This window comes from Chelonoidis abingdonii, chromosome 1 (genome assembly GCF_003597395.2).
Source record: "Chelonoidis abingdonii isolate Lonesome George chromosome 1, CheloAbing_2.0, whole genome shotgun sequence".
NCBI classification, from domain to species: Eukaryota; Metazoa; Chordata; order Testudines; family Testudinidae; genus Chelonoidis; species Chelonoidis abingdonii.
Window position 1 is genome coordinate 240,203,529 of NC_133769.1, and position 24,651 is coordinate 240,228,179.

The 24,651-nt window shown below is 38.4% G+C and overlaps 1 protein-coding gene across 2 annotated transcripts in view; it reads left to right on the forward strand.

The window, feature by feature from the left end:
* The window catches only part of NLGN4X (neuroligin 4 X-linked), a 303,848-nt gene that overhangs the window by 80,851 nt on the left and 198,346 nt on the right, over positions 1 to 24,651 (forward strand). For both annotated transcript variants that reach the window (XM_075060676.1, XM_075060677.1), the window contains exon 2: positions 15,034 to 15,829. In XM_075060676.1, coding sequence (XP_074916777.1) covers positions 15,358 to 15,829 — 472 coding nt within the window. In that variant the 5' untranslated portion in view covers positions 15,034 to 15,357. The remainder of the gene's footprint in view (positions 1 to 15,033; positions 15,830 to 24,651) is intronic.

The following is a 24,651-nucleotide window of genomic DNA, read 5'->3' on the forward strand; positions in this document are numbered from 1 at the left end:
ATATTCTTCTTGACAATTTTAGCTCTGAAAGATAAATCTTAATCTGGATTTTTGAGGCAGGCCTCTTAAAATGGTATTGGGGATTCTCTGTATTGGTAAAATGATTTGGGGTATGCCTGCGTGGCTGGGCATACAGTCTGTGTATATATGTGAATATTTCACCTGTGAGGAAAGACTAAACAAAATAAGGATTATATAAGTATATCCATATTGGAACAAGGCCCATTTTTGCATTATGGACATTATCCCGCACCACTGAAGTCAGTGGGAGTTTGCCATTGATTTCAATTATAGCAGGATCAAGGCCCATATGTACACACCATATCTAGCATAATCCTTGAAAGGACCCTACCATGTACAAATAATAACAATGCATATAAGTCTTGCATACCTGCATGATCACTGTTAATTATATAAGCTAATTTTAGGCTTGATTCAAATATTTCACAATGAATTACCTAATGTTTTTGAGCATTGTTGAAAAACAAGTACAAGCTTATAAACAAAGCTTAGTGATGAACTGCAGTGTGTCAAATTGAAGGAGGTGTCTTGGTTATGCTGTTGGCTTGAACTGGTTGGAAAACTTGCATCAAATCATGGGAGAAATGACAAATTCTCATAGTTTGGAATTTTTTTGTTTTTCTGCTTTCTGACCTGCTTTACTGCTGGAGCAAAGATGATGAATTGTGCTAAAATTCTGAACATTCACTGATGCAGTAAAATATAATTAACCAAGCCCAAGATGACATTTTTAAATCATGTGTGTTTGGTCAAATGATAGAGGCTGTCAAACAAATCATTTTCACAGGTTTTTCTCTGTTACTAACAACAGAAAAATACCAAAACAGCATGTTTGCTTACTGTGGACTTGTTGTGAATAATAAACACAGTCTTTTCCCCCAATCTGGTTCCTTTTTTTCTTGAGGGGGAAAGGCAGCATCTAAGTCCTCTGTGTGTTCCATCTAATTAAAAGGATTTTTTTCAGTATAGAATTTCTGTTTCTATCCTCCTCCCCATCTCTTTCTATTTTCTTCATCTTACACTTTTTGGTAGCAAGTAGATAAGGCAAAAAAAAATATTAGGGCATATAGTACAGCCCTATGTTAGTTTGGTTTTAGTGTTTTGTCCAGCCCAGTTTTAAATGTTCCAGTGGGATGGAGCTTCTGCCACTCCACTATTCCTCAGTTTTTCAGATCTCATTTTCAGTTTCGGGACACTTCTCCTGATACTTAGTCTTTAATTTTCTCTTCTTAAATTCAATTAATTGTTTTCTAGTTTATACTCCCTTATACTAAATATTTCTCTCCATCTTTGGTACCAGTTTAAGGACCAGATTTTACAGGTATGCAAAAAGACTCATAATTCCTACAATGAATGGCATGAAGGTACTGTTCCCTTCATGCAGTCATGAGGTTCAGGCAGTGGTGGGGAGACAGAGAAGAAAGGAGAACCATTATAAAGGATGATGCACCTTATGCAGTCTGCTTGTGCACGACAGAGCTCAGGAAGGGACTGTACCTTCCTGACACAGTTCTTTCTTGAGTTGCCTGTGGGGGCACTCCGAATTGAAAGACATACATAAATAGCACAGTTTAGCACAACCACGAGTAACCAAACTCCCTATATTGGGACTGATTCTGTTCCCATTGATATCAGAAAATCCCAGTCAAAACTCTAATTAAGGATCCTCCAGCAGTCAAGCACCCAACTCCCATTAAAAGCAACCCAAGTCTTTTAGATCTTTGAAAATCCCAGGCTTAACCTTTGAGTTTCATGGAAACAGGAGCCTGCCTCCTTATTTTAACCTATCCTCATATGTAATTTGCCAGCCCCTGGATAATATTTTTTGCACTCCCTCCAGTTTGTCAAAAAAAAAACCCATAAAAAAACAAAACAAAAAACAGAACAAAACAATCTTTCTGGTAATGATATGCCTAGAAGTGAATGAAAGCAATATTTTTGGACATTGGTCAGAGTCATCAGAGAAAGGATTATTACCTTCCTGCTGGGTGGTACAAAATCTCTGGGAAGCTCCAAATTCCACTGCCAGTTTTTAGCTGCCATAGCCTATTTCAAATTTACATCCAATTTGCTGCCCACAATCACATCTAGATCTCATTAGTACTTGTGGTAAAGTTAATTGTCCTATCTTTGGACAGTAATAGCTGAGGCACGTGGATATTTGGTCAGTGATCGTCCATTTAAGAGGATCAATTCTGAAAGTAAAAATAGTAAGATTTTTAATGCATTCTGTACTGATCTTGGTTTGTATGTATTTTTATCATTTTAGTTATTCATTACTGAATTCTTCTGTTCCAGGCTTAAGTGAGTTTTAAGTACAGTAGTATTTGCATTCCCAGGGTTCAGTACTAAACACACTGTTTTTTGGCCACATCATGTTTTCTTTTGGAGTGCTATATCTGAATTGCATCAGACAAATGGATCTGGAATAATTAGCATAATAATTATTATGCTACTGTTTTCACAGATGGGTAAAGTGAGGCACAGAAGAGGGTAAACAACTTTTGCAAATGCACCTCACAAGTGACACAGCCAGGAATAGAATTCATGAGTTCAGTAGGCAATGTTCTAAGTATGTTTGTTTTGAAGAGCATTATTTCCACAAAATACATATTTGAATAAATGTGGCATTTGCTTAGGCTTTGCAGCTAGGATTAACCAAATACCAACAAATCAAGATTTCTGTATTCTGATGCTTGCCTCTAGTCAAATTTATACACTAGACTCTTTATGAACAAAAAAGGTTCGCTGCCCCTGTCACATTACCTTGCAATCACAGCACATTGTCACATTATTTTAAAGATTATGTCATGACCTCTCTGTCATTCAGGCTTGAGGCACTTGAATTGCTGCTGAATCTGTTCAATCATGGGAAGCTCAAATTCCCATCTCTAATGGTCAGGTTTAGATTTTGAGAAGTGTACACTAACTGCACATTAGAAAATCACAGACAAGTCAAGTCACTCAAGAAGATACCAGACATCCCCCAGGGTGGTGATACTAGTTGAAATGAGGTTAATACAGGTGGAAAACAATTGCCAAGGAAAAGCTCTCTTCCCCTTTTGGACATTCTGAATCATTATAAAACCATTGTACTGAGCGTATCAAAATGTCTAAGAGTATAAAAGATTCCAAAAGACATTTTATCTTACTCAGAACTAGGGAAGACATGAAAAAAAATGGAAATATGTATAGATAGATAGATAGATAAAGTGCTGCTTTTCTCTCATCTCTTTTATTTGCATATTTATCAAATTATCCATACAAGTAGAAATTTATCGTTTGGAGATGACCTAGACAATGAATTTCTATTAAGCTTTCTTCCTACAAGATAAAAGACTTGAAATTAAACAGAGATAAAGATAAGTTTGACTGCCCCCTTTAGTCCCGCATCATATCCTCTATCTGGGTGTGTAAGCCTTGATGTGGCATGGGTTTTATATTTCACTGTATTGATGCATATGTCTTTCTTAAAGAAAATACTTGTATTTTTAAAATGGAAAGATGGAAGGTCATATTTTAAATACGTAACATTAAAAATGTAGAAGTATATTCATGATGGAGATTGGATTTATATTTAGATCTAAAGCACTGATTGTCTGTGGTGCAGTTAAAAGTGTCAGTCCTTTGTTTTCCTAAAAGAGGGAATGGTTCATAAATATCTTCCTTGCTTTCAACATTTTTTTTCCAAATTGACAAAACTGGAATTCTTGAAAACAGTTTGGGTGACTGTATGGCCTTTTCTTCATAGCCATATCATTCTTTTAGATAATATATGAGACACAGAAATTGAGAATGAGTTGTAGCTGGTGGCAGGAGCCATTGAAATAAAAATGTGTGAAAGATAAATGGGTGTCTCTTTGTGGCAAGTAAATGGTGACTATAGTTTCTGACCTGGAAGATTTGATGACATTATCAAAATCTGTCTGAGAGACTTTCCAGTTACTCTTAGAGCTGTGTAAACTTAGCACATAGGTTGGAAAAAATGAATTATTTAAATATACTGCAAAATGTATATAATTAATATTGCTACTTTCTTCTGGAATTGCTAGAAAATCCTTCTTGTAATGAAAAAGTACATGGAAGTCCTGCTTTTGTCCTTAGTTACTTTTATCTGACCAGCTCTGCCTGAAACCTATCATGGAGTCTCTCGTGATTTTCTATTTTTTGTTGCTGCATTTTTTCATTAAAAATAAGAGCTGTACATTGCTAGCTCCATAGCCTTAAATATGCACTGTTGATAGGCAATCGGCCCTTTCTTTTGTACCTGGACAGCTTAAAGGTGAACAACAAAGTAAATAGAGAAATAGGTTTTTAAAACCCCATAGGAAAAAAAAATGGAGTGACACCAACACAGGACTGGGGGAATACCGTGGTGAATCCGATCACATCATCAGCTCGTATAGCTCAGTTGACTACAGTGCTGACTGATGATTTCCATGGTTCAAATAGGGAAGTTTAGTTCTATTTATTGTTTATTATTTAGGGCCTGATTTACAAAACTATTCCCCATGTATATACTTGACTGGATGTTTGCTTGTGAAGTAACCTGAACTATATGTGTGTTCATGGTAATTGTTCAGTGAAGTTGGTAATACTGAATTTGTGATATTACAAATAATAAGTAAAAGAAAAAAATATTTGTAATTACCACAGCCTCTAGAAACCTGAGTCATAGACAAGGACCCTATTATGCTGATGCTATACAAAGACAGAACTGAAAGACAGTTTGACCCAAGCAGCCTATAATCTAAGTAGAAAACAAGAGACAACAGATGGATACAGACAGACTGAGGCAGTGTAAGGAGTTAGCATATTAGGCTGTGGTCCCAGCACATCAGCAGCCTAGTCATTGTAAAGCTTTTTGTAGTCATCGTGGCAAAGGAGAGTTCTGAAGGCATATAGAAAGGTAGCTTTCCAGATGTTTATGGGGAGTGCCTTCTATGTGTAAGGGATGGGGGGTTGAAAAAAGGATGAAGGTGCTTGTTTGACAATTTAAAACGTGGGAAGTGGAGACTGGCATTAAGGGCTAATCAGAGGTAAGAATTTAGAGCTCGGTAGCAAATGAGAAACAATAGGGAGAGTGAGAACTGACCATGAAGGGCCTTGAAAGTGAATACAAGAACTGTATTTTTGAAGTAGTAGAGAAAAGGTAACCAGTGGAAGGATACAAAGATAGGAGTGAGGAGAATGTTCTTTATGGCATCATTCTAAATGGATGTGAGTGGGAGAAGATTGCATTTTTCAAGGCCAGAGGGAAGGATGTTGCAGGAATCTAGACAGAAGATGATGAGAGCTTGAATGAGAGATTTAGCTGTGTGGCTGGAGACGAAGGCTTTGTCTCGGAGATTGTATGCAGAAAGAATCTGCAAGATTTAGACCAATGATACTCAGACTGAGGCTCATGAGCTGCAAGAGGATCTTTAATGCGTTTCCTATGGCTTTTTGCAGCACATGATATTAAAACACTGTGATTTAATTATTAACCAATCAGGTTGTTTTTACTGTGTTATCAACCAATGTGGCTTTTTGGGTAATGTTGATCACTAATTTGGCTCCTGAACCACTAATGTCTGAGCATAACTGATGTAGACATGGCCTGGATATAAGGACTACAGAGGCATCTGAGTTGAAGATGACACCCTGGTTATGGGCCTGAGTGGCAAGCAGGATGGTGGTATTGTCTAGATTGATTGAGAAAGAAAGTAACAGAGAGGACTTGGAGGAGAAGATTAGGAGCTCTATTTTAGCCATGTTGAGCTTGAGCTGACTGCTAGACATCCACAAGGAAAAATCAGAGAGACAGGCTGGGATTTTAGTTTTGACAGAAGGAAACAGTTCTGGAGCAGAGAGGCAGATCTGTGAATCATCTGCATAAAGATGGAACTTAAATTTGTATGCGTGGATGAGATTATCCAGAGTGAAGATGTAGAAGAAGAAAAGAAGGGGACAAAGGCCCTGTGGAACTCCACAGAACAGTGGAGGTTGGATGTGAAGGATCCCTTGAAGGAGTGTTGGGAGAGTTAATGGGAGAACCAGAAGAGGACAGAATCATAGAAACCAAGGGAGGACAATATTTCAAGAATAGCATGTTTGATGATGTCAAAGGTGGCTGATAGATCAAGAGGATGAGCATGGACCATTGCTTTGCTAAGAAGAACTCATTAAAAACTTTGGCAAGATCAATTTCAGTGGAATGCAAGTGACAGAAGCCAGATTGGAGACTGTCTAGGATGGAATTGGAGTAGAGGAAATCTAGACAGTGATTGTAAATAAGTGTTTTCAATGAGCTTAGTGATGAACAGGAGAAGGGATGACTATTGGAGTGCCGTTTGTGGTCCAGAGTGGCTTTTTTGAAGATGGGAGAGAGACTAAAGCATACTTATATTGTGAAGGGAACCAACCAGAAGAGTCTGAGAGATTAAGGGAAGAAATGAAAGTAGATGCAAGGGAGATCAGAAGATAGGATGGGGTCACTGGGTCAAATGGGTGGGTTAAAAGAGAAAAGCAGACAAGATATTTCTGCGTTTGTGAAAAGGGAAATGAAGGCAAGAGATGTAGGAGAGAAAAGGATGGCAAGCTAATAGGAGGAACCAATTTTCTCATGGAAAAAAGTGGCAAGATCCTATGCAGAGAAAGAATTGGAGGCAGGAAGAGGGGAGATTTGAGGACTAATGAAAAGGTGGTGAAAAGGCTGCAGGAATTGTGGGAAAAGGGTTGAATTAAATTGGAGAAGTAGACTTGTTTAGCAAGGAAGATGGCAAAACAAATAGAGGAGTGAATGAATTTGTAGTGGAGAAAATCAACCTGGTCATAGGATTTCTGCTTCCTGAGCAGTAGAAGAGGAAGCATGTGTAAGAGGTGGATGAAGGCTGGAGGTTGGCAAGGTGGATCTTGTGATGGGAGAGAGGGCATAAGAGTCAAGGATGGAGGAAAGTGAAGCATGGAAAGAGTCAATAACCATATCAATAGAAGAAAGGTCAAGGAGGAGAGAGCTGAGAGCAGACAAGAAGTCATCAACACTGATGCATTTGAAATCACAGAAAGGCCAAGTGATAGGATGTATAGGGGGAACTTTTGATGGATGATGCTGAATGGGTGATGCTCAGAGAGATCAGAAAAACAGCAGTGCAGATTAAGTCAAATGAATGGTCCTTTTGGTGAGTGGGAGAGTTGAACCAGGACTTCAGATCAAATGAAGGGATGAGGGTGAGGAAACATGCATCTAAGCAGTTGTACTGGTCATCGTCATAGAAGTCCAGGTCACCAAGGATCAGTGTGAGGGATTGTAAAGCAAGGGGGAGAGTGAGAGAGCCAGGAGCAAAAATCGAAAAGAGAGGCTGACAGAGAGGAGTTGATCGGATAGTGGATGACAGTAAGGGCGGAATAGAAGAGTCAGGGACAGTGGTGTTCAAAAGAGGAGAAAGAATGGGAAAGGGGAGGAAGAAGAAGTTGCAAAGAATGGGAGACGAGAAGCCCAAGATCTCCACTGTGGTCTGGTTTAGAGTGGCAATCATGAAAGAAGTAGAGAGAGGACAGTTGCAGAGTCAGCATCAGACAAAGGGATGCAGTCCCTGTGAAAGCCAGGCACCAGGATGTATGAAGAGGTCATGGAAGAGTGACATCTTATTTAGAGATGGAATAGATGTTCCAGAGACAGCAAGAGGAGGGAAGGAGGGAGGAGAGCTATGGGTCTGAAGTTAGGAATGGTGGCATGAAAGGAATTGAGCATGGTGAGGAGGGTGGTTATGGGAGGTGGAAAGGGGGAGGATGAAGGTAGGGCCAGAGTTGGGCAAATGTCACCAGAGGTGAGGATGAGGAGTCTGGTGTGAACTGCAGAGGGATGAAGGTACAGGAATGGGGAAATGGAGCCACTGGGGGAGGAGCGGGGAGGAAGGGAGTAAGGAGGTGGAGGACAGATGTTAGGACACAAAATAGAGACATGAGAAGAGCTATAATGGAGTTGCAGGTTGACAAGAGGGACAAAAAAATGAAAAATGTTGTGAAGGTAATACTGTTGCAGCTGTCCCTCAGGAAACTGGCGTGTGTTGTTGCTCCCAGCTAGAGAGCGACAAGTAAGCAGCTGGGCAGCACCAGAGGCATAATCTAGACAGGGGAACAACCCAGGAGCGAAGAAGAGCACTGTTGCTTTCACAGCTAACCCACAGGAAGCTAGAATGCACTGCTGTTCCTGCTTGGAAGGGAAGAGTAAGTAACTGAGCTGCACCACTTGAATGATCCATGGGAGGGGAATTTTGTGACAAAACTTTATAAATTTGCAAACAGAAAACTTGGATTTCTCTGCTTAATCCTGAGAATTATCATAGAAAAAATACTGCAGGTAGCTGTAGCGTGAATTTATTGAAATTATTTATCAAACCCTATATATTAAAGGAATTGCTTTTTTTCTAGGTTTGATAACTAATTTGAAGTTGCTATAGGAATAACATCCTGCATTTTTTTTTCTGTCCTAATTTTGAACTGAGTTCTGTTGAAGATTAGCAAGATGCATACAGATACTTATTTTAAGAATTACTATTTTTATTTTATTTTGCCAGTTTCAGATAACAACCCTCCCACTAACCTCTGAATATTCTGGTCTAGGAACTGCTATATAATCATATATGATTTACTTCCTTCAGTGCTTCTCCTCACTACAATTCAATCTGACTGCTCTGATTGTCTTTAAGCAGCCAGCATTTCACACTATACTGACACAGAATAAAGCTTAACCCCACTCTATGTTGACATGGAATTAAATATATTCAACTGATGCTCCAGGAAGTTGTTTTAGCAAGCTCTACTGTAGATAAAAATGATTAAGTCAAACAAATAAACAGACAAACACTTTGAAAAGTGAAGGAAGAAGTAACAATCTGATATTTTAAAGACTAGTTAATTCAATTCTCTATTGATCAAAATGTAAGAAGTGATTAGAGTAATAATTACCAGGTTTCAATATTTAAAGAAAAAACAACCCACACTATATATAGTTACTGTGTTAATACCGTATTCTGTGTTTTGGTATTGATAAAATTATGGGAGGTAAAAGTTGGGGAAACTGAATCAGAATTCCAAATAATTTAGGCTTAAAACAATTTTTGCCTTTATTTAATACAATTTCAGAGAGAATGTTAGAGATGTTACTGTTTATAATGTAGTTCAGGGTTCTCAAATTTCATTGCATCATGACTCCCTTCTGACAACAGAAATTACTTCACGACTCCAGGAGGGGGGACTGAAGCCTGAACTCACCTGAGCCCCACCCCCTGGGCATGAGGGCCAAAGCTAAAGCTCAAGGGCTTCAGCCCCATGCATTGGGCCTGCCACCTTAGTCCTACCACCCAGGGCTGAAGCCCTCGAACTTTGGCTTCGGCCCTGGGCAGTGAGGCTCGGGCTGCAGCCCTGGGCCCAGCAAGCCTAAGCCAGCGGCAACTTCATTCAAAGGGGGTTGCAACCCTCTTTGGGGTCCCGACTCACAGTTTGAGAACTGTTGTCTTAGACTCATTTTTAAATCTAGAACTACAGTGAAGTAAGTGTAACAATAGCCAGCCATACTTCTTTCATGCCCACAGCTAGCTCCGTATGTTTTCTTAAAATGGTCATCATTGTCCTCCATACAACAAATAGCAAGAAACAAATTATTCCAGTTTAAGAAGAAGAAGAAAAAACCTTCCCAACTTTGCCCACCTTGTCATTCAGTGATGGGATGAAAGGGGATGCATGGCCATTGCTGCTCTTTGGGGCAGAGTGTTGTTTGTGTGTGTGTGCATGTGTTTGTTTTCTTCTGTTTGTCTGTAATGCCTTGCCTGGGCCTGGGCCATATCTGAGGCTCATAGGACCTACCCCAGTGCAAATAATTAAGAATAATAAGAAGAAGTAATGACAAGAGCATATATATTCTTTTCTTTCCTCAAATTGTAGATATGCAGGCAGACATATGAAAAAGTCAACCCATGTTTACAGACATTCCTCTGATTGATTTGTCCTATGGTAAAATATCTAAAATCATTTTATCCCAGATAAAAAGAAAGCCTTTTACCCCAGATGCAGTTTTGCATTGAATAAGATGAATGCAGCTTGCAGTTCTCACTGATTTTATTCAAATCTCCTAGCTTCTTTCAAAGTGTAAATGTATACATTTATTACATGCATATAATATAACTAGCATGCATTTTTTCCTGTGTATGTTGGAGGATGATCATTGTATACACTTTTTGAAAAATATTCTAGAGTTTAAATAATATAAAAAAAGAAAGATGTTCTATTTGGTGAAGAAAATAGTTTCATTACTAGCAGATCAAGCTTTCAAATCAGTATTTCTAATAGCAATGAAATCCAGAAGATCAGACATTGAAAACTGTGGGATTTTCCCCCTTCATTTAAAATAATATAATAAAACTATCCTGAACATATTTTAAGTAGGCTTCTTCTTCAAAAGGCTCTTAATATTTAAATATATCATAACAAGTCATTCATAAACAATCATTTGGGGTGGGGGCGTTAAACATAGGTAGAGTTGCATGTGACAGTCATGTAGTAAACAAAAATTCTGCTTCTACTGCAGTTGTAGTAAGGTAGTAAAGCTAATGCTTAACAACTACAGCATGCAAGATATATAGTGGGTTTACTGTGTCAATTTATTGTCTTATAATTGCTTTTATGTGGTGTCTGGGGGCCTGGTTCTTTAGCTCTGGTTGTAGAAGGTCATGCTCATGCTTTGAGCTCTGGAGTTCACCTATTCAGTATCCAGTGTGTTAACCAAGATGGTCGCTATCCCACACGTGTATATATATACAATTGGCCTCTAAACTCTAAGCTTATGCTTAGCAGAAACATGCATTCTGTACGTACTCCTACTGTCTACTCAAAAGAAAAAAAACAAAACAGAAGGGGCATGGGGAAACCCTCTGTTTATGGTTTCAGAACATCCAGAACCAGCTTTAGATGCTTTGGTGCCCTAGGCAATGTCAGGGAAAAGACTGTCACCCAGTTGATTTTGGGTCAGACAAGCCGAGGCACCTTTATTGTTATAACAAGGGTTACAAGTATGCATACAGGGAGAGTCAGCGGGTCCCCATGCAAGGGGTCGGCTGCTCTGTCCCTTACAAATTTTACCAAGCTTATAAAGGTTAAAACCGCAAAACGTCATATTGATTACACAAGTTATTTGTCTTTTTTGGTAAGTTAATATTGCAAATCAGCAGGTTATTTCCAGTAAGTTCAGTTTGAGGTATTTCCAGTTATTGTTAATTATACTGACTGTTCTATGACCCCTTGATTGCAATTACATATTGCAAAAGCCATAGAATATTGCAAGTTAGCAAGCTATCTTAACAAATATCATGCGCATGGGCCATGTTGAGCTGGTTATCTTGTGACCCTTCCTTGTGATTTACCTTAAGCAAGCGAAACTACTATACTATATTTGATTATGGCTAGACTGGCCTCCAAGGGACCCCTTGTCCCCCTCTCAGTTCCTCTTTTGTCAGTGTTTCATGCCCTGTTTCTTCATATCTAGTTTCTCCACACCCTGTGTTCTATATGCTGATAAACAAGTTTCTTTTGAGCAGTTAGAATCTCAGCTTTTATTTTACATTGGTTAGCTAAAGCCTGAGGCCTACATACATGGGCCTGTAAAATAATTGCAAAGTTTGTTTAATGAGAACCATACTATAACGGGGGTGTTATATTTCTTATCAGCAAGGAATCCTTTGGTGCTCCTGGCTCCAGGTCTGAGAAGAAAATTTGATATATAGTTATTTACTAGGTCAGCTTCTCAGCTGGTATACATTGATTTAAGTATCTCTACTTTCATTTGCACCAGCTGAGGATCTGGCCCCATTATCTTTAAAGTTGTCTGTTAGTTCTATTTCTTTCCATAGCATTATTTCCCCTCCTCTTGTTCATTATGCACCCCGACTTACTTTTCTTGTTTTATTTTCTCTTTTTCTCTGCCCCTCATTCTGTCTCTGCCCACACCCCAACTCTGATTCCCTGTCTGCCCATTTGTTACACCCAAGTCTTTTTCACTTTTCCTTCCTTCCGTATCCCCATTGTTACTATATCTCCCCACTTGCAAGTCCCCGTTCTTGTTCTTTTAACTATATCGGTGACCTTCCCAGTGCAGGGCCTAGACAGGAGGAGCTGCTGCTACTGCTCTCTGAATGTACCATTAAGCTGCAATAGACTATGAATGATGGCTCTGCTGCCTGCTGCATGAGCTGTGAAATAAATAGGCATCAGGGCTAAGAGAGAGTGAGGGAGCAGTAGCAGGTATCTACAGGTGCACACTGTTACAACAAAGAGAAACCCACACAGCAGCAGAACAAGGAGGGGGAGAGTACTCTGGTGTGTGAATTTCTGGTTAGGCTCTTGCTTAGGGCTGTCATTGATTTTTCTTTCTAAAAATGTTTAGAAAAGGCATGTTTAGATTGCAAGCCCTCTGGCAACAACTGTGTCTCTTGTGTCAGTAAGGCACTTAATACATTGTTGGCTCTATATAAATAATATGGAATTAGAACATCTCTGGCAGAGCCGGCTACAGGCATCAGCAAGCTGCTGAAGTGCTGCCGATCGGCTTTTTTTTTTTTTTAGTTTGCCGCTTGGGGCGGCAAAACCGCTGGAGCCAGCCCTGATCTCTTGTCCCAGGTGTTCAGCTACTTTTCAGATTTTTGTTCTATAAATTGTGTATGGTTACCTCTTAATCTGGTGGGTTCCCCCGTCCTATTCATTAAAGATGGATATTCTAAAGAAAGGATGAGATTCCTTTCAGAATTCTTGCTTATGCAAAGGCAGCTACACTGATAGCTCTTTAATTATTGCTGATTTACAATCAATGTTAATAACTACATAGCTCTCTAAAGAGTAGACTGTGAAGGTGATCTAATCTCTCAATGGGACCAAGATTCCTATCTGCAGAAGGGACTTGCATAGGCTGGAAAGCTTATATATAACTCATATGTTGGTCCTATCAAAGGAAATATAACATCAATTTTAACAAATAATTGTTTCTTAGCTATGTAAGAGATGACGTCAGATAAATTTTGGAAGGGAACAACTTCTGAAAAAAAAGACTCAGATATGTTGTATGAGTATCTTTCATCTCAGTAATTGCTTGGATATATATTTGGACACTAAGGCTACGTCTTCACTACCCGCCGTATCGGTGGGTAGCAATCGATTGCTCGGGGATCGATATATCACATCTTATCTAGACGCGCTATATCGATCCCCGAACACGCTTATATCGATTCCGGAACTCCACCAACCCGAACGGAGTTGCGGAATCGACAGGGGGAGCCGCGGACATCGATCCCGTGCCGTGAGGACGGTGAGTAATTCGATCTTAGATACTTCGACTTCAGCTACTTTATTCACGTAGCTGAAATTGCAAATCTAAGATCGATTTTCCCCCGTAGTGTAGACCAGCCCTAAGTTTTCATTAAAGATAAATACAATTGTTATATACTACACAGGTGTACGCTGTTTCTTTGTATTTCTTTCTTTCCTATCTCGAGGTAACTAGTGATCATCACTTATAAAGATGAAGGGCAACAAAAGATGATCAAAGATATGAAATGGCTTCTATATGAGGAGAGAGTAAAAAAAGATTAGGGCTGTTCATCTTAGAAAATAAATGAGTAAGGATGATGTGACAGAGGTCTGTTAAATCATGAATAGTGTGTAAAAGGTGAATAGAGAAGTGTTATATACCTCTTCCCACAATACAAAAACCAGGAGTCACCCAATGAAATCAATAGGCAGCACATTCAAAACAAACAATAAGGAAGTTTTTCTTCACGCAACACACAGTTAATCTGTGGAGTTTATTGCCAAGAGTTGTTATGAAAGATAAAAGTATAAACGAATTCAAAAAAGAATTAGATAAGTTCATGGAGGATAGGTTCATTAATGCCTATTTGCCAAGATGGTCAGGGACACAACCCTATGCTCTGGTTGTTCCTAAACCTCTGATACCAGAAGAAATAGAAATAGTCATAGAAATAAAAGCAGAGACTGGACAACAGGGAATGGATCACTTGATAGTTGTCCTGTTCTGTACACTTCCCCTGAAATTCTGGTACTGGCCACTGTTGGAGACAGTATACTGGGCCAGTTGGACCATTGGTCTGACACAGTATGGCAGTTCTTATGCTCTTATGCTCCAGCACCTTGTTCTGATCCATCAGTGCAACTCAAGAGTAACTCCAATGAAGTTAATGCAGTTGCACTAGCAGAAAAGCCAGTGTGAAAGCAGAAACAAGCATCTAGGTTCTCAGCTTTCTTATGTATAGTGCTGCTTATGTTTCAGAGAAATGGGATATACATAATAATTTAAAAACCTTATGTGGACCTATTGCAGCTCAAATCAGATACTGTCTGAACTCTGTGGTATTCCCTTTCTGTATGTCAGCTGCTCTTTTAATATGTCTGTGGAAGATAAATTTGTGTTTTCAACAATTTTGTTTATCCTTACAAATAAAAAGTACAGGTATACCTTATTTATTTATATTCCGTTGTTTCATCCTTGTGGTAACAATAAGTAATCATATTTAATCACCATAACATGGAAAGAAGAAGGAGATTATCTAGTGCAGCAAAATGTTTAGTAAATATGCAAAGGGATGTACATTTTTCAGTTTGCCTAGGCTAGCAAATGTTGCAGAGCTGGCATGTGCATGAAAGGTAACCTTCATGAAACAGTCAAGGCATGTTTGGATTTGATGGGGGCTGAGAGTCTGTGACTGGGACAAGATACTGGTAATTGAGAGAGCTGGATTTATGTCTCAGCCCTACCACTTATTTGCTCTGTAGCCTTGGGCAAGCCTCTTTCCCTCCATCTCCAAAAGGGATTTACTGTAATACTTCTCTCATAGATGTGACTAAAATTGATGAAACACATGGAGACCCTGGTATGAAAGATACTGTATAAGTGTAAAAAAATATTGCAGTTTTGGTCAATGTTAATAAATGTATTAATTTAAATCATCTGCTTCCTCTTGGCTATAGGCTGATTGATCTTGCTGGAATCTATTGGAAGGAATCATTGTGCCAATGAAGCAGAGTGACCGCTGACCACATTCTCCTTCTCAGCCTGCTGGGAAGTGCCACCAGGATTAAACCTGCATTGGAACCTGGGGATGGACCTTAGGGACGAAGACCCCTTTGGTTGTCGTGACACTGGAATCTGTCTATGGTCAATCAACTGAGGCACCAACCACACTCATCCTTAGGCTTTTCATTATCTGAAAATATTACGTGTTGCCTTTCACTTCATCTCCCTTTGTCTCCCCAACTGTGGAAGACAGAGCCCTGCTGATGTTGATATAAACAATGTCAAGGCCAATGGGACTCCTATGGCTGCCTTTGATCTTCACTCCAGTCTGTGTCATGTTGAATTCTAACTTCCTTTTGTGGATAACTGCACTAGCTATAAGATTTACCCTCACTGATGGCCAAGCACAATACCCTGTTGTTACCACGAATTATGGCAAAATACGTGGCCTAAGAACACCTTTGCCCAATGAGATCCTGGGCCCGGTGGAACAGTACCTGGGAGTTCCTTATGCCTCCCCTCCGACTGGGGAGAGGCGATTCCAGCCCCCAGAACCTCCCTCCTCATGGACTGGGGTTCGGAATGCCACGCAGTTTGCTGCCGTCTGCCCACAGTACCTGGATGAGAGATCACTGCTCAATGACATGCTGCCGATCTGGTTTACTGCCAATCTGGATACTGTTGTGACATATGTACAAGATCAAAATGAAGATTGCCTTTATTTGAATATCTATGTGCCCACTGAGGATGGTAAGTACTTTATTCAACCACAGACAAACCAACCTACCCACTATTTGTGCAAATGATGAGTAGCTTCAATACTGGATTTATACAATCCTTCATTCTACTTCCTCCATGTTATCTATTTAACTGAAATGTTTCTCTTTATATTCATTAGATGCAAATGTTATATCAATTAAGCATGCTTGCATGAATTCATTTTCATATATCTTTGTGTCACCAAATTGCAGTTTTATTTTCAGGCATTGGCCAGTGTACAAATAGGTCACAATCCCAAAGGTTATGGCAAAAAAAAAAAATCCTCTAAAGACAATATAATTTTATCATACAAGTATATAAAGAATACAAATTCTACTACAAAGTATATGTTTTTAAGGAAAACAATTTGTTTATAGAAATTTTCCTTTTTCTTTAGTTTATTATAATGCCTTTTGAAATTACATTTAAATTTGCTTGATTTTAATTAGCAAAGGATTGCTAAAGTTCTGCAACTTGAAGACTCCGTGACTGTTTAGCATTTTTTAGTCAAGTTATATATCATTCATTCACTAAATATAAAATGGAACAATCACTGAGTAGATTATGCAAGAACATCCTATGAAAATGCTATTTTTTACCCTCATCTACTCTTGAACAAAAAACTCTGAAATTATTACTCCACACCAGTCATCAGTATAACAATGTTTGTTTTGGTAACACAGTTTTGTGAACCTTCTCATTCTCGCTTTTAAGCTTAAGCTGTTTTTTTGAGGTGCACACAATGTTTCTTGAGAAGCATTGAGTGACATCAGTCCCCCATTAAAGACAAGGCTTCTTTTGATCAAACACCAACTGACTAATGTTTGTTCAATATTACAGGATAATGAATAATTGCAAGAGAACGATAATTAATATTCTGCTGAAAGCCAATTGTTTCATCCACTGCAGTTACTTACTGATGAATACCTGTACAGATTTTCCCCAGATATGCAAATCCTTTTCTCTATATGTGGGAGTTTGATTTGCATAATCGTGGTATTGTTTTTTCTCAGTAAGCGTACTCTGAACATGCAAAACTTGGTACTCTGGCTACCATAATCCCTCTGCTCTGATTGGCTTCTATCCTTAGAATTTTCCAAGCTGTTTGCCAGCAATAAATATACCGCCTTAGTTTTCCACTTCCTTCTGCTGAAGTAGAATACTAAAAAATGCATGAGACACTGGGCTGGGGGAACCAGTGAAAAGCAAAAGCAGTTGAGTTACTGAAAAGGAAAGTATCAGAGGGGTAACCGTGTTAGTTTAGATCTGTAAAAGCAAATGGAAAAGGAAAATGTCTTAAAAGAAAAGGCATGTATCTGCAGGGAGGTGAACATTTCTTCCTATTTCCCTCCTTCCTCCAAACCCCTCTCCTTATTCCTAGATGTCCGGATGGGTCTTGGTCTTCAGAATAACTCTCATGTGTTTGTTTATTTTGTGAGTTTGATCCTGCAGCTTTTAATTAGTCAATAGGACAACCCTGTAAGTCAGGGCTGTAAGACCAGACCTTATTTGTTCATATTGGAAGAACCCCCCAGTAATTCTGTCCCAATGTCATTTTCAAGCACAATGTAGGCAAGTATATTACTGCAGTTATGCTGGTGACTGGAAATTTGCTCATGCGAAGGAGCCAGGAAGTAAGAAAGGGGAAAAAATGGAGGAAAGATTAGAAGTGTGAAAACAAAGGTCAACAGTGGGCTTTTTTTTTTTTTTTTTTTAAGTCAGTTTACCTTTCAGCAGTCTGGCGCATCATATTATTGAATTCTTCTCTTTTAAAATTTGAATATTTTATTCAAATATCTATATAATAATAATAAAGTTGAGCATGTCCACTATATCATAATCAAACCCTGGACTCATAAACTACTCAGCCTCTGATCTTGCAAGGTTTTTAACCAAGTATATTTTTGTCACCTCATAAAGTGGAAGAACCCCCAAATGTTATTGTGTAGCAGTTTATCAACTGTTAGTTTTTATGCCTATTTTATTCTGTGGAAAAAAATGGCATTTTTATACAAAGGTTGGGACTAGACTCCAGTGCAAAGAAGGATGGCTATTAGGAGTCCAAATCTCCCCTCCTCTCCAAAAAATGCCACCATATGGGGACTGTGGGTAGGCAGCTTCAGATACACTTTTCTTTCTATCTGTGAGTTGTATGTGAGCTTACTCATATGCATCATGATAGATATTTTCAGTAGGCTTGTGAGGAGAGTCACACATTCCAAAATGAATAAATGCATTTTTTAATTTTTTGTACGATATATCTTAATGATCACTAGTTACATCTAACTCAATGTTTTTCACTTAGTAAATATGCAACTGACTGCTCATAAACATGATTCAAGTGAACTGACCTATCTTCTAAGCTAGCTTGGTGCCAAATCATACTAAAGGTAAATTGCTTTAAGTTGTAGTCCATAGAATCTCATTAAACACATTACACTTCATTATATGAATCTTCGATGACAGAAAAAAAAGCTATGTTGTTATGGAGGCAGACCATGAAATTAAGTTTTTGAAGTAGAGGTCTAAAAATGAATGACTGAGTTAAATTCACATTTTCAATCCTTCCTCAAATACAGATTTCTTTACAAGTTCCCTGAGACTGTTTTTTGTATGTGTGAAAAGATGGACAGACTCATCTAAACTCAGTTAATGCTCTGAGACTGAAACATATCTGAATCAGTTTGTGTCTCTGTTTTTGACAGTTTCAATGAGAAGAAACTGCTGTGCTTCTATAATGCATCAACTGTGGTCACTTGTGATGTTGCGTCTCCTTCAAACCCAATACTAGTACCTAATCAAAATACAGCTCAGTTTTGCAACTTGGCTACATAGCGTGCGCTGTCATTTACTTCTTCTGTAGGTTGATTTAGCAAACCTAGCAATCTCTACTCTGATTATACATTTGGAATGAAGAATTACAAAGCTTAAGAAGCTGGGTTGTGTTTTGCTCTCATCTACATTAATGTAAATCAGGACTAACCCCACTGAGTTCAGTGGAATTACACCAATGTGAGTGAAAACAGAATCAGGCCCATGAACTGGGCAGATATTATTGTTCATTAATAATACATTAATTTGAATAACTGTTGCCGAAATGTTTAAGAGACTCAATAAATCAAAATGTATAAAATCTATAGAAGTTAAAAAGTAGGCAGTGTAGCTAGGTAAATAATTGAAAAAGCTTAATTACAATTTATTTGTTTTTAACTACAACATTTAATTTAAATATTGTCAGAAAGAATGATTTTACAATTTATTACTGAACACAGGATACTGTTTTTTAATGTTTCTGAAAATAGCAGGCAGAATAGCAATGGAAAATCCTCTCTAAATTGAAGTTGTCTTTCTAGAAACCGTGACAGCAGTTTAATTCTTAAAGATGAATTTTTATTCCTCTTCTCCCACAACCAAAATTATACACCATTTCCTCAGGAGATGAGTAGCCTGTAGGAATCAGATCAAAGAGAAATGTCTAGCAGGCTGTTTCTGAAATCTGTCCATGCAGACATTTTTTGTGTGTGTGGAGGCCCTGCGATGTGTACTGACTCATTCATAACAGTAATGCCTAAATTAGAGACTGCAAGACTTGGGGAAATTCTCTTGGATTTTGTTGCCCATCATTTGAAGTAAAAGAAAAGAGAGGAATAGTATCATTACAGTTCTGTATCTTCACGATGGATCTGAACACTAACAGTGTCGTGATTTTAATATTGATGGATGCTAGTTGTAAACATAGATGTCAGTAATAAAATGCTCTTCTTTCTAATAGTGGTTTGAATGTCAAATCTACTTATGCTATTTAAAATGATTCAATTCAAAATATAGCTATATATTTTGCATTAAAAGTTAGCTTTTTATCTCAAATTGCTATCTAGGCAGCAGCTGTAGGTATCTCACTTCAGCTTCTGAATACACAAAACCACATTTATAATATAAACATAGACATATTTGGCTCTTCTCTGATTGCTAGAACCTGTAATTTTCCGCAAGAATACATGAATGACAGTTTTGAGGAGGTCAGCTAGGGTAATGAAATTGAGGACAGTCTGTTTATTATAACTTCAGTCTGAATATGGGTTTAGCTATAGTGGGAGTGCTAGATTGTAGAGGACACAGACTGTTAATCGGCTGTGCTTAATCCCTAGCCTTTATCATGTGAATCTGTGCATGCTGTGAAGGGGATTGCAGCCTGCTATCCTAACTACTGAAACAAACAAAACAAAACCAGCCAACAAGTTTGTTTTCTTGCAAGTGAACCCTAAGAACTGCATTATATCAAGGCCAGACGAAAACATTGTTTAAGCAACATCAACAAATCTTTCATTTTGGTTTAATATGCTTTCTTCAAATCAAAAAAGAAAGGGTGGGGGGGAGAGAAAAGTCACATTTTTCTTCTGTGTATGGTCAAAAGTACCAGCATTCAAAATTATTTGTTGTATGGTGAACAAAGTGAGTTTTCAAAGTGTGTTAAACTACTAAACTGCAAAATGTTAGGGATTAATTTTAAAAGTATTTAACATCTTTGGGATGTGAGAATCATAGAATCTAAAAATGCAGGGCTGGAAGGGGCCTGAAGAAGTCATCAAGTCCAGCTCCTGGCATTGAGGCAGGACTAAGTAAACCTAAACTATCCCTGACAGATATTTGTCTAACCTGTCCTTCAAAACCTCCAATGATGGGGATTCCACAGCCCCCCTTGGAAGGTTCATTCACTGTTGGATCACTTCCTTGTGCGCCTGGGGGATCAGCTCCGCTCAGTTATGTCATAGTCCCTCTTGCTCTCTAGGAGTTGCAGTTTCCTCTTCATGGCTTGGCTTTGTGGCCAGGTCATTATACAGTGTTCCCCTTCTGAGGTAACGTCTTGCCGGAATAGCTGTGAGGATGCCATTTCAGGCAGTCTTCTTATTCCAGACTGTTCCACTTTCCAGACTGATAGGAGGGCTTGGGCCCACCTGCTACTTTGGGTCCCAGCCCAGGGATCCTATAATCAGGAGACAAGGTCTGCACTGTCTCAACTCTTACTGCTCTTTTCCTGGGCTTTTTCCTGCTCTGCCTTATGCAGGCTTCCTTCACCACCACATCTCTGGATAAACCCTTCCCTCCAGGTCAGCATTCCAGAGTTTTTGCTCCCCTTAGGGCTTCTCGCTTCTTACTTCACTAAGACCAGAGAGTGACTACAGACCTCCATACTACAGCACCTTCTGCTTTCACTTCCTGGGTTTATATAAGCCACATGGGCTTCGTCTTCAATTAGTGTTTGTCAGTGGAGCCTAAATCTCCTCCCAGGTGTAGCCTAATGATTAATTAGCCTTTCTGAGCCACCTTACCACCTTCAGGGGTGGTGTGGGGTGAACAATGCATCACAGAAGCCTATTCCAGAGCTTAACTATCCTTATGGTTAGAACAGTATTCCTAATATCTAACCTAAATTGTCCTTGCTGCAGATTAAGCCCATTGCTTCTTTTGTCCTATCTTCAGTGGACATGGAGAACAATGGGTCACCATCCACTTTATAAAAGCCCTTGATATATTCAGGTCCCCTCAGTCTTCTTTTCTCAAGGCTAAGCATGCCCATTGTTTTTTAAACCTGTCCTCATAGGTCAGGCTGTCTAAACCTTTTATCATTTTGGTTTAACGCCTCTGGACTCTTTCAACTTTGCCCACATCTTTCCTAAAGTGTGACATCCAGAATTGGACACAGTAATCTAGCTGAGACCTCACCAGTGCCAAGTAGAGTGGGACAGTTAGCTCCCATGGCTTACATACGACACTCCTGTTAATAGACCCCAGAATATTAGCCTTTTTTGCAGCTATATGTTATTGTTGATTCATTTTATGATCTACTATAAACTCCAGATCCTTTACAGCAGCACTACCACTTAGACAGTTATTCCCAATTTTGTAGTTGCATATTTGATATTTCCTTCCTAAGTGAAGTACTTTGAGCTTGCATTTATTGAATTTCATCTTGTTGGACACAGACTAATTTTCCAATTTACCATGGTCATTTTGAATTCTAATTCTATTCTCCAAAGTTCTTGCAACCCTTCTCAGCTTAGTGTCATCTGAAAATTTTATGAGTATATTCTCCACTCCATTATCCAAGTCATTAATGAAAATATTGAATAGTATCAGATCCTGAAGAACCCCACTAGACATGCCCTCCAAATTTGTCCACAAACCATTGATAACTACTCTCAGTTCAGCTAAATTGGTTTGAAGGCTCTTGAAACATTTAGGGCACAGTAAATACAAAACCACAGAAAATAGCAAGAGGCCATGACACTTTGCAGTGGTGAATGAGTGAGGTCAGAATTTCTTCATCAGTGAAAGGGAACGGAGGATAATCTGTAAGCATAGTAAAATATTTTATTGCAGAGTATTAGGAAAAAATCTTAAAATATAACAGGAGTGTCAATAGTAGCCCTTGATTGAGGCAGCAGAGTTCAGTCTTGTAGAAAGGTGAGAGTCTGAAGGTTGTATATTTACCTTTGGTTAAATGAAATAAATAAGTTATCACAAACCTTTGTGTGCGTACAATTAGCAGTGCATTGTTGTTTCTTTATACATTCTTTTTTCACACATGTACTGTTTAACTCTTACCTAGTCTATGGCCAAATCTGATTTTCCATTGATAGGCTGCTGGGATTTTGTGTGTGAGTGCGTGTGTTTGTATCATGATTCTTGTTGTGGTGATCCAATCAAAAATGAGCTTCCCAGTGACTTCTTTACCTTGTATAATGTAGGCCAGCACATGACTAAAATTGCTTGTTTTGCACATAATGCTAATCTTTGGCTGAAGCCATAGGCTCTGAATGGCTTAGGTAAACCAGATGCACAAATGGTGTGTATTAAAGTCAGAGGACATATGCCAGTTTACACTAGCTGAGGATCTTGCATTATAGTTTAAATCAATATTAGTAACTTATTACTATCTTCATAGTAATATGTTACTGTTATGTTACATAGGGGAAGGATAGCTCAGTGGTTTGTGCACTGGCCTGATAAACCCGAAGTTGTGAATTCAATCCTTGAGTGAGCCATTTAGGGATCTGGGGCAAAAATCTGTTTGCAGATTGGTCCTGCTTTGAGCAGGGGGTTGGATTAGATGACTGTCTGGGGTCCCCTCTAACCCTGATACTCTATGTACATGTATTGAATTAACCTTGGATTACTCATAACTTGAAAAATAGTGACACAGATGTAAGTATACAGTGCTAAAGTTTCTTACGTGACTCTTTTTCATAGCCTGGGAGCACTGGAACATGAATACTTTTTCAAGGATAGTAACCCTAGTTTTAAACAGTGCTATGGAATAACACCTTTAATACCTATGGTACTTTGTGTTTTGGTAACATGCATGTGCAAATCTGAGATCAGAATTAGAGACCTTTATTTGAGCTGTGAAGTTGAAGTATCAGTAAGTGACTATAGCAGCCTTTCTCTTCCAATTAAGCCGTAATTCAAACACACTTAGCCTATACATAGTTTCATGTTTGTGTAGCTACATATTTGTCATTTGTCAAGTATTCTTACCATCATGTTTAGCACACTTTTATTTATTCACCACATTTAGATTTAAGCAGATATCAAAATGATGTTAATTCATTGTTTAGGTGTGTGTGTATGTATATATCATATATTTATATTATATATAAAATTGCATATCCTAAGGAAATTCAGAATCAGTTTTCCTGACTTTTTATATTTGTTTACTTCTGCATGACTTCAGAAGATATTGTGCCTTCTTACACATGTGCACTGATTTTATAATTTGTATAGGAATCATAACTTAGAATTTCCATATTGTTCTGCAATTAAGATCTTTATCTTAATGTTTTATTGGTGTGTTTTTAATAGTTACATTTTAAAAGAACCGAAGTATAAAGAAAATTGGATATATATATGGATATAATTGGTTATATATATATCAGGCAATATAAGATTAGCATGGCCTTTTATAAAAAAAAACAAACAAACCACAAAATATAGCATGGATTATAATACATAGTATAGTAGGTCTAAGATTAAATCACAGATTCTATCAATGGCTTGTCTGTTTGCTAACTTCCTACCCATTCTAACTCCCTTCAGTTCTGGGTTTGCCTTGGAAAAAAATAATTCAGGTTTATAATTCTCTTCTGTCTCAAGTAGCTTGTCAACTCACATTATACATCAATAACACACAGAATTAAAGACAATAAGTCATATGCTCTGGTAAAGTACTTATACAGCTATCCAATATGAGAAGGATTAATAACAGAAAACAATTACAATACAAAGTGATGACACAGGATTTATAACATATAATCCCCGTTAAATACATTCAGTGGCAGCAACCTTAAGGGAGGGGTTAAAAATCTGTTTCCATTGTGAAAGGTAAATGATAAAATGAGTCCCCTGAAGTCACTCCCCCCTGCCCACCACCTCCATTAGGGTCCAATAAATCACTTGCTCCTAATCCAGAAACACTGCAGCATTTGTGAAAAAGAGCAAGGCATATGGCTGACTTCCAGAGTGAACTCTTAGCCTAGCAGGATAAAGCCATGTATAATCCAGGCCCTTCTTTTTCATTCTTGCTTTTAACAGTCAGAAATACCATCTGACACCAAAGAACAGGACTGTAACCTAGATAAAATAAAATTCTTAAATCCTTAGAGCTGAATACAGCTTTAGCTGCTGATTTCCCAATATTGTTCTTCAGTCTAAGGGTACGTCTACACTGCACGATTATTTCGAATTAGCTTAAACCGATTTTACAAAACAGATCTAATAAAATCGGTTTAGCGCGTCCACAGTGGGATCACGAA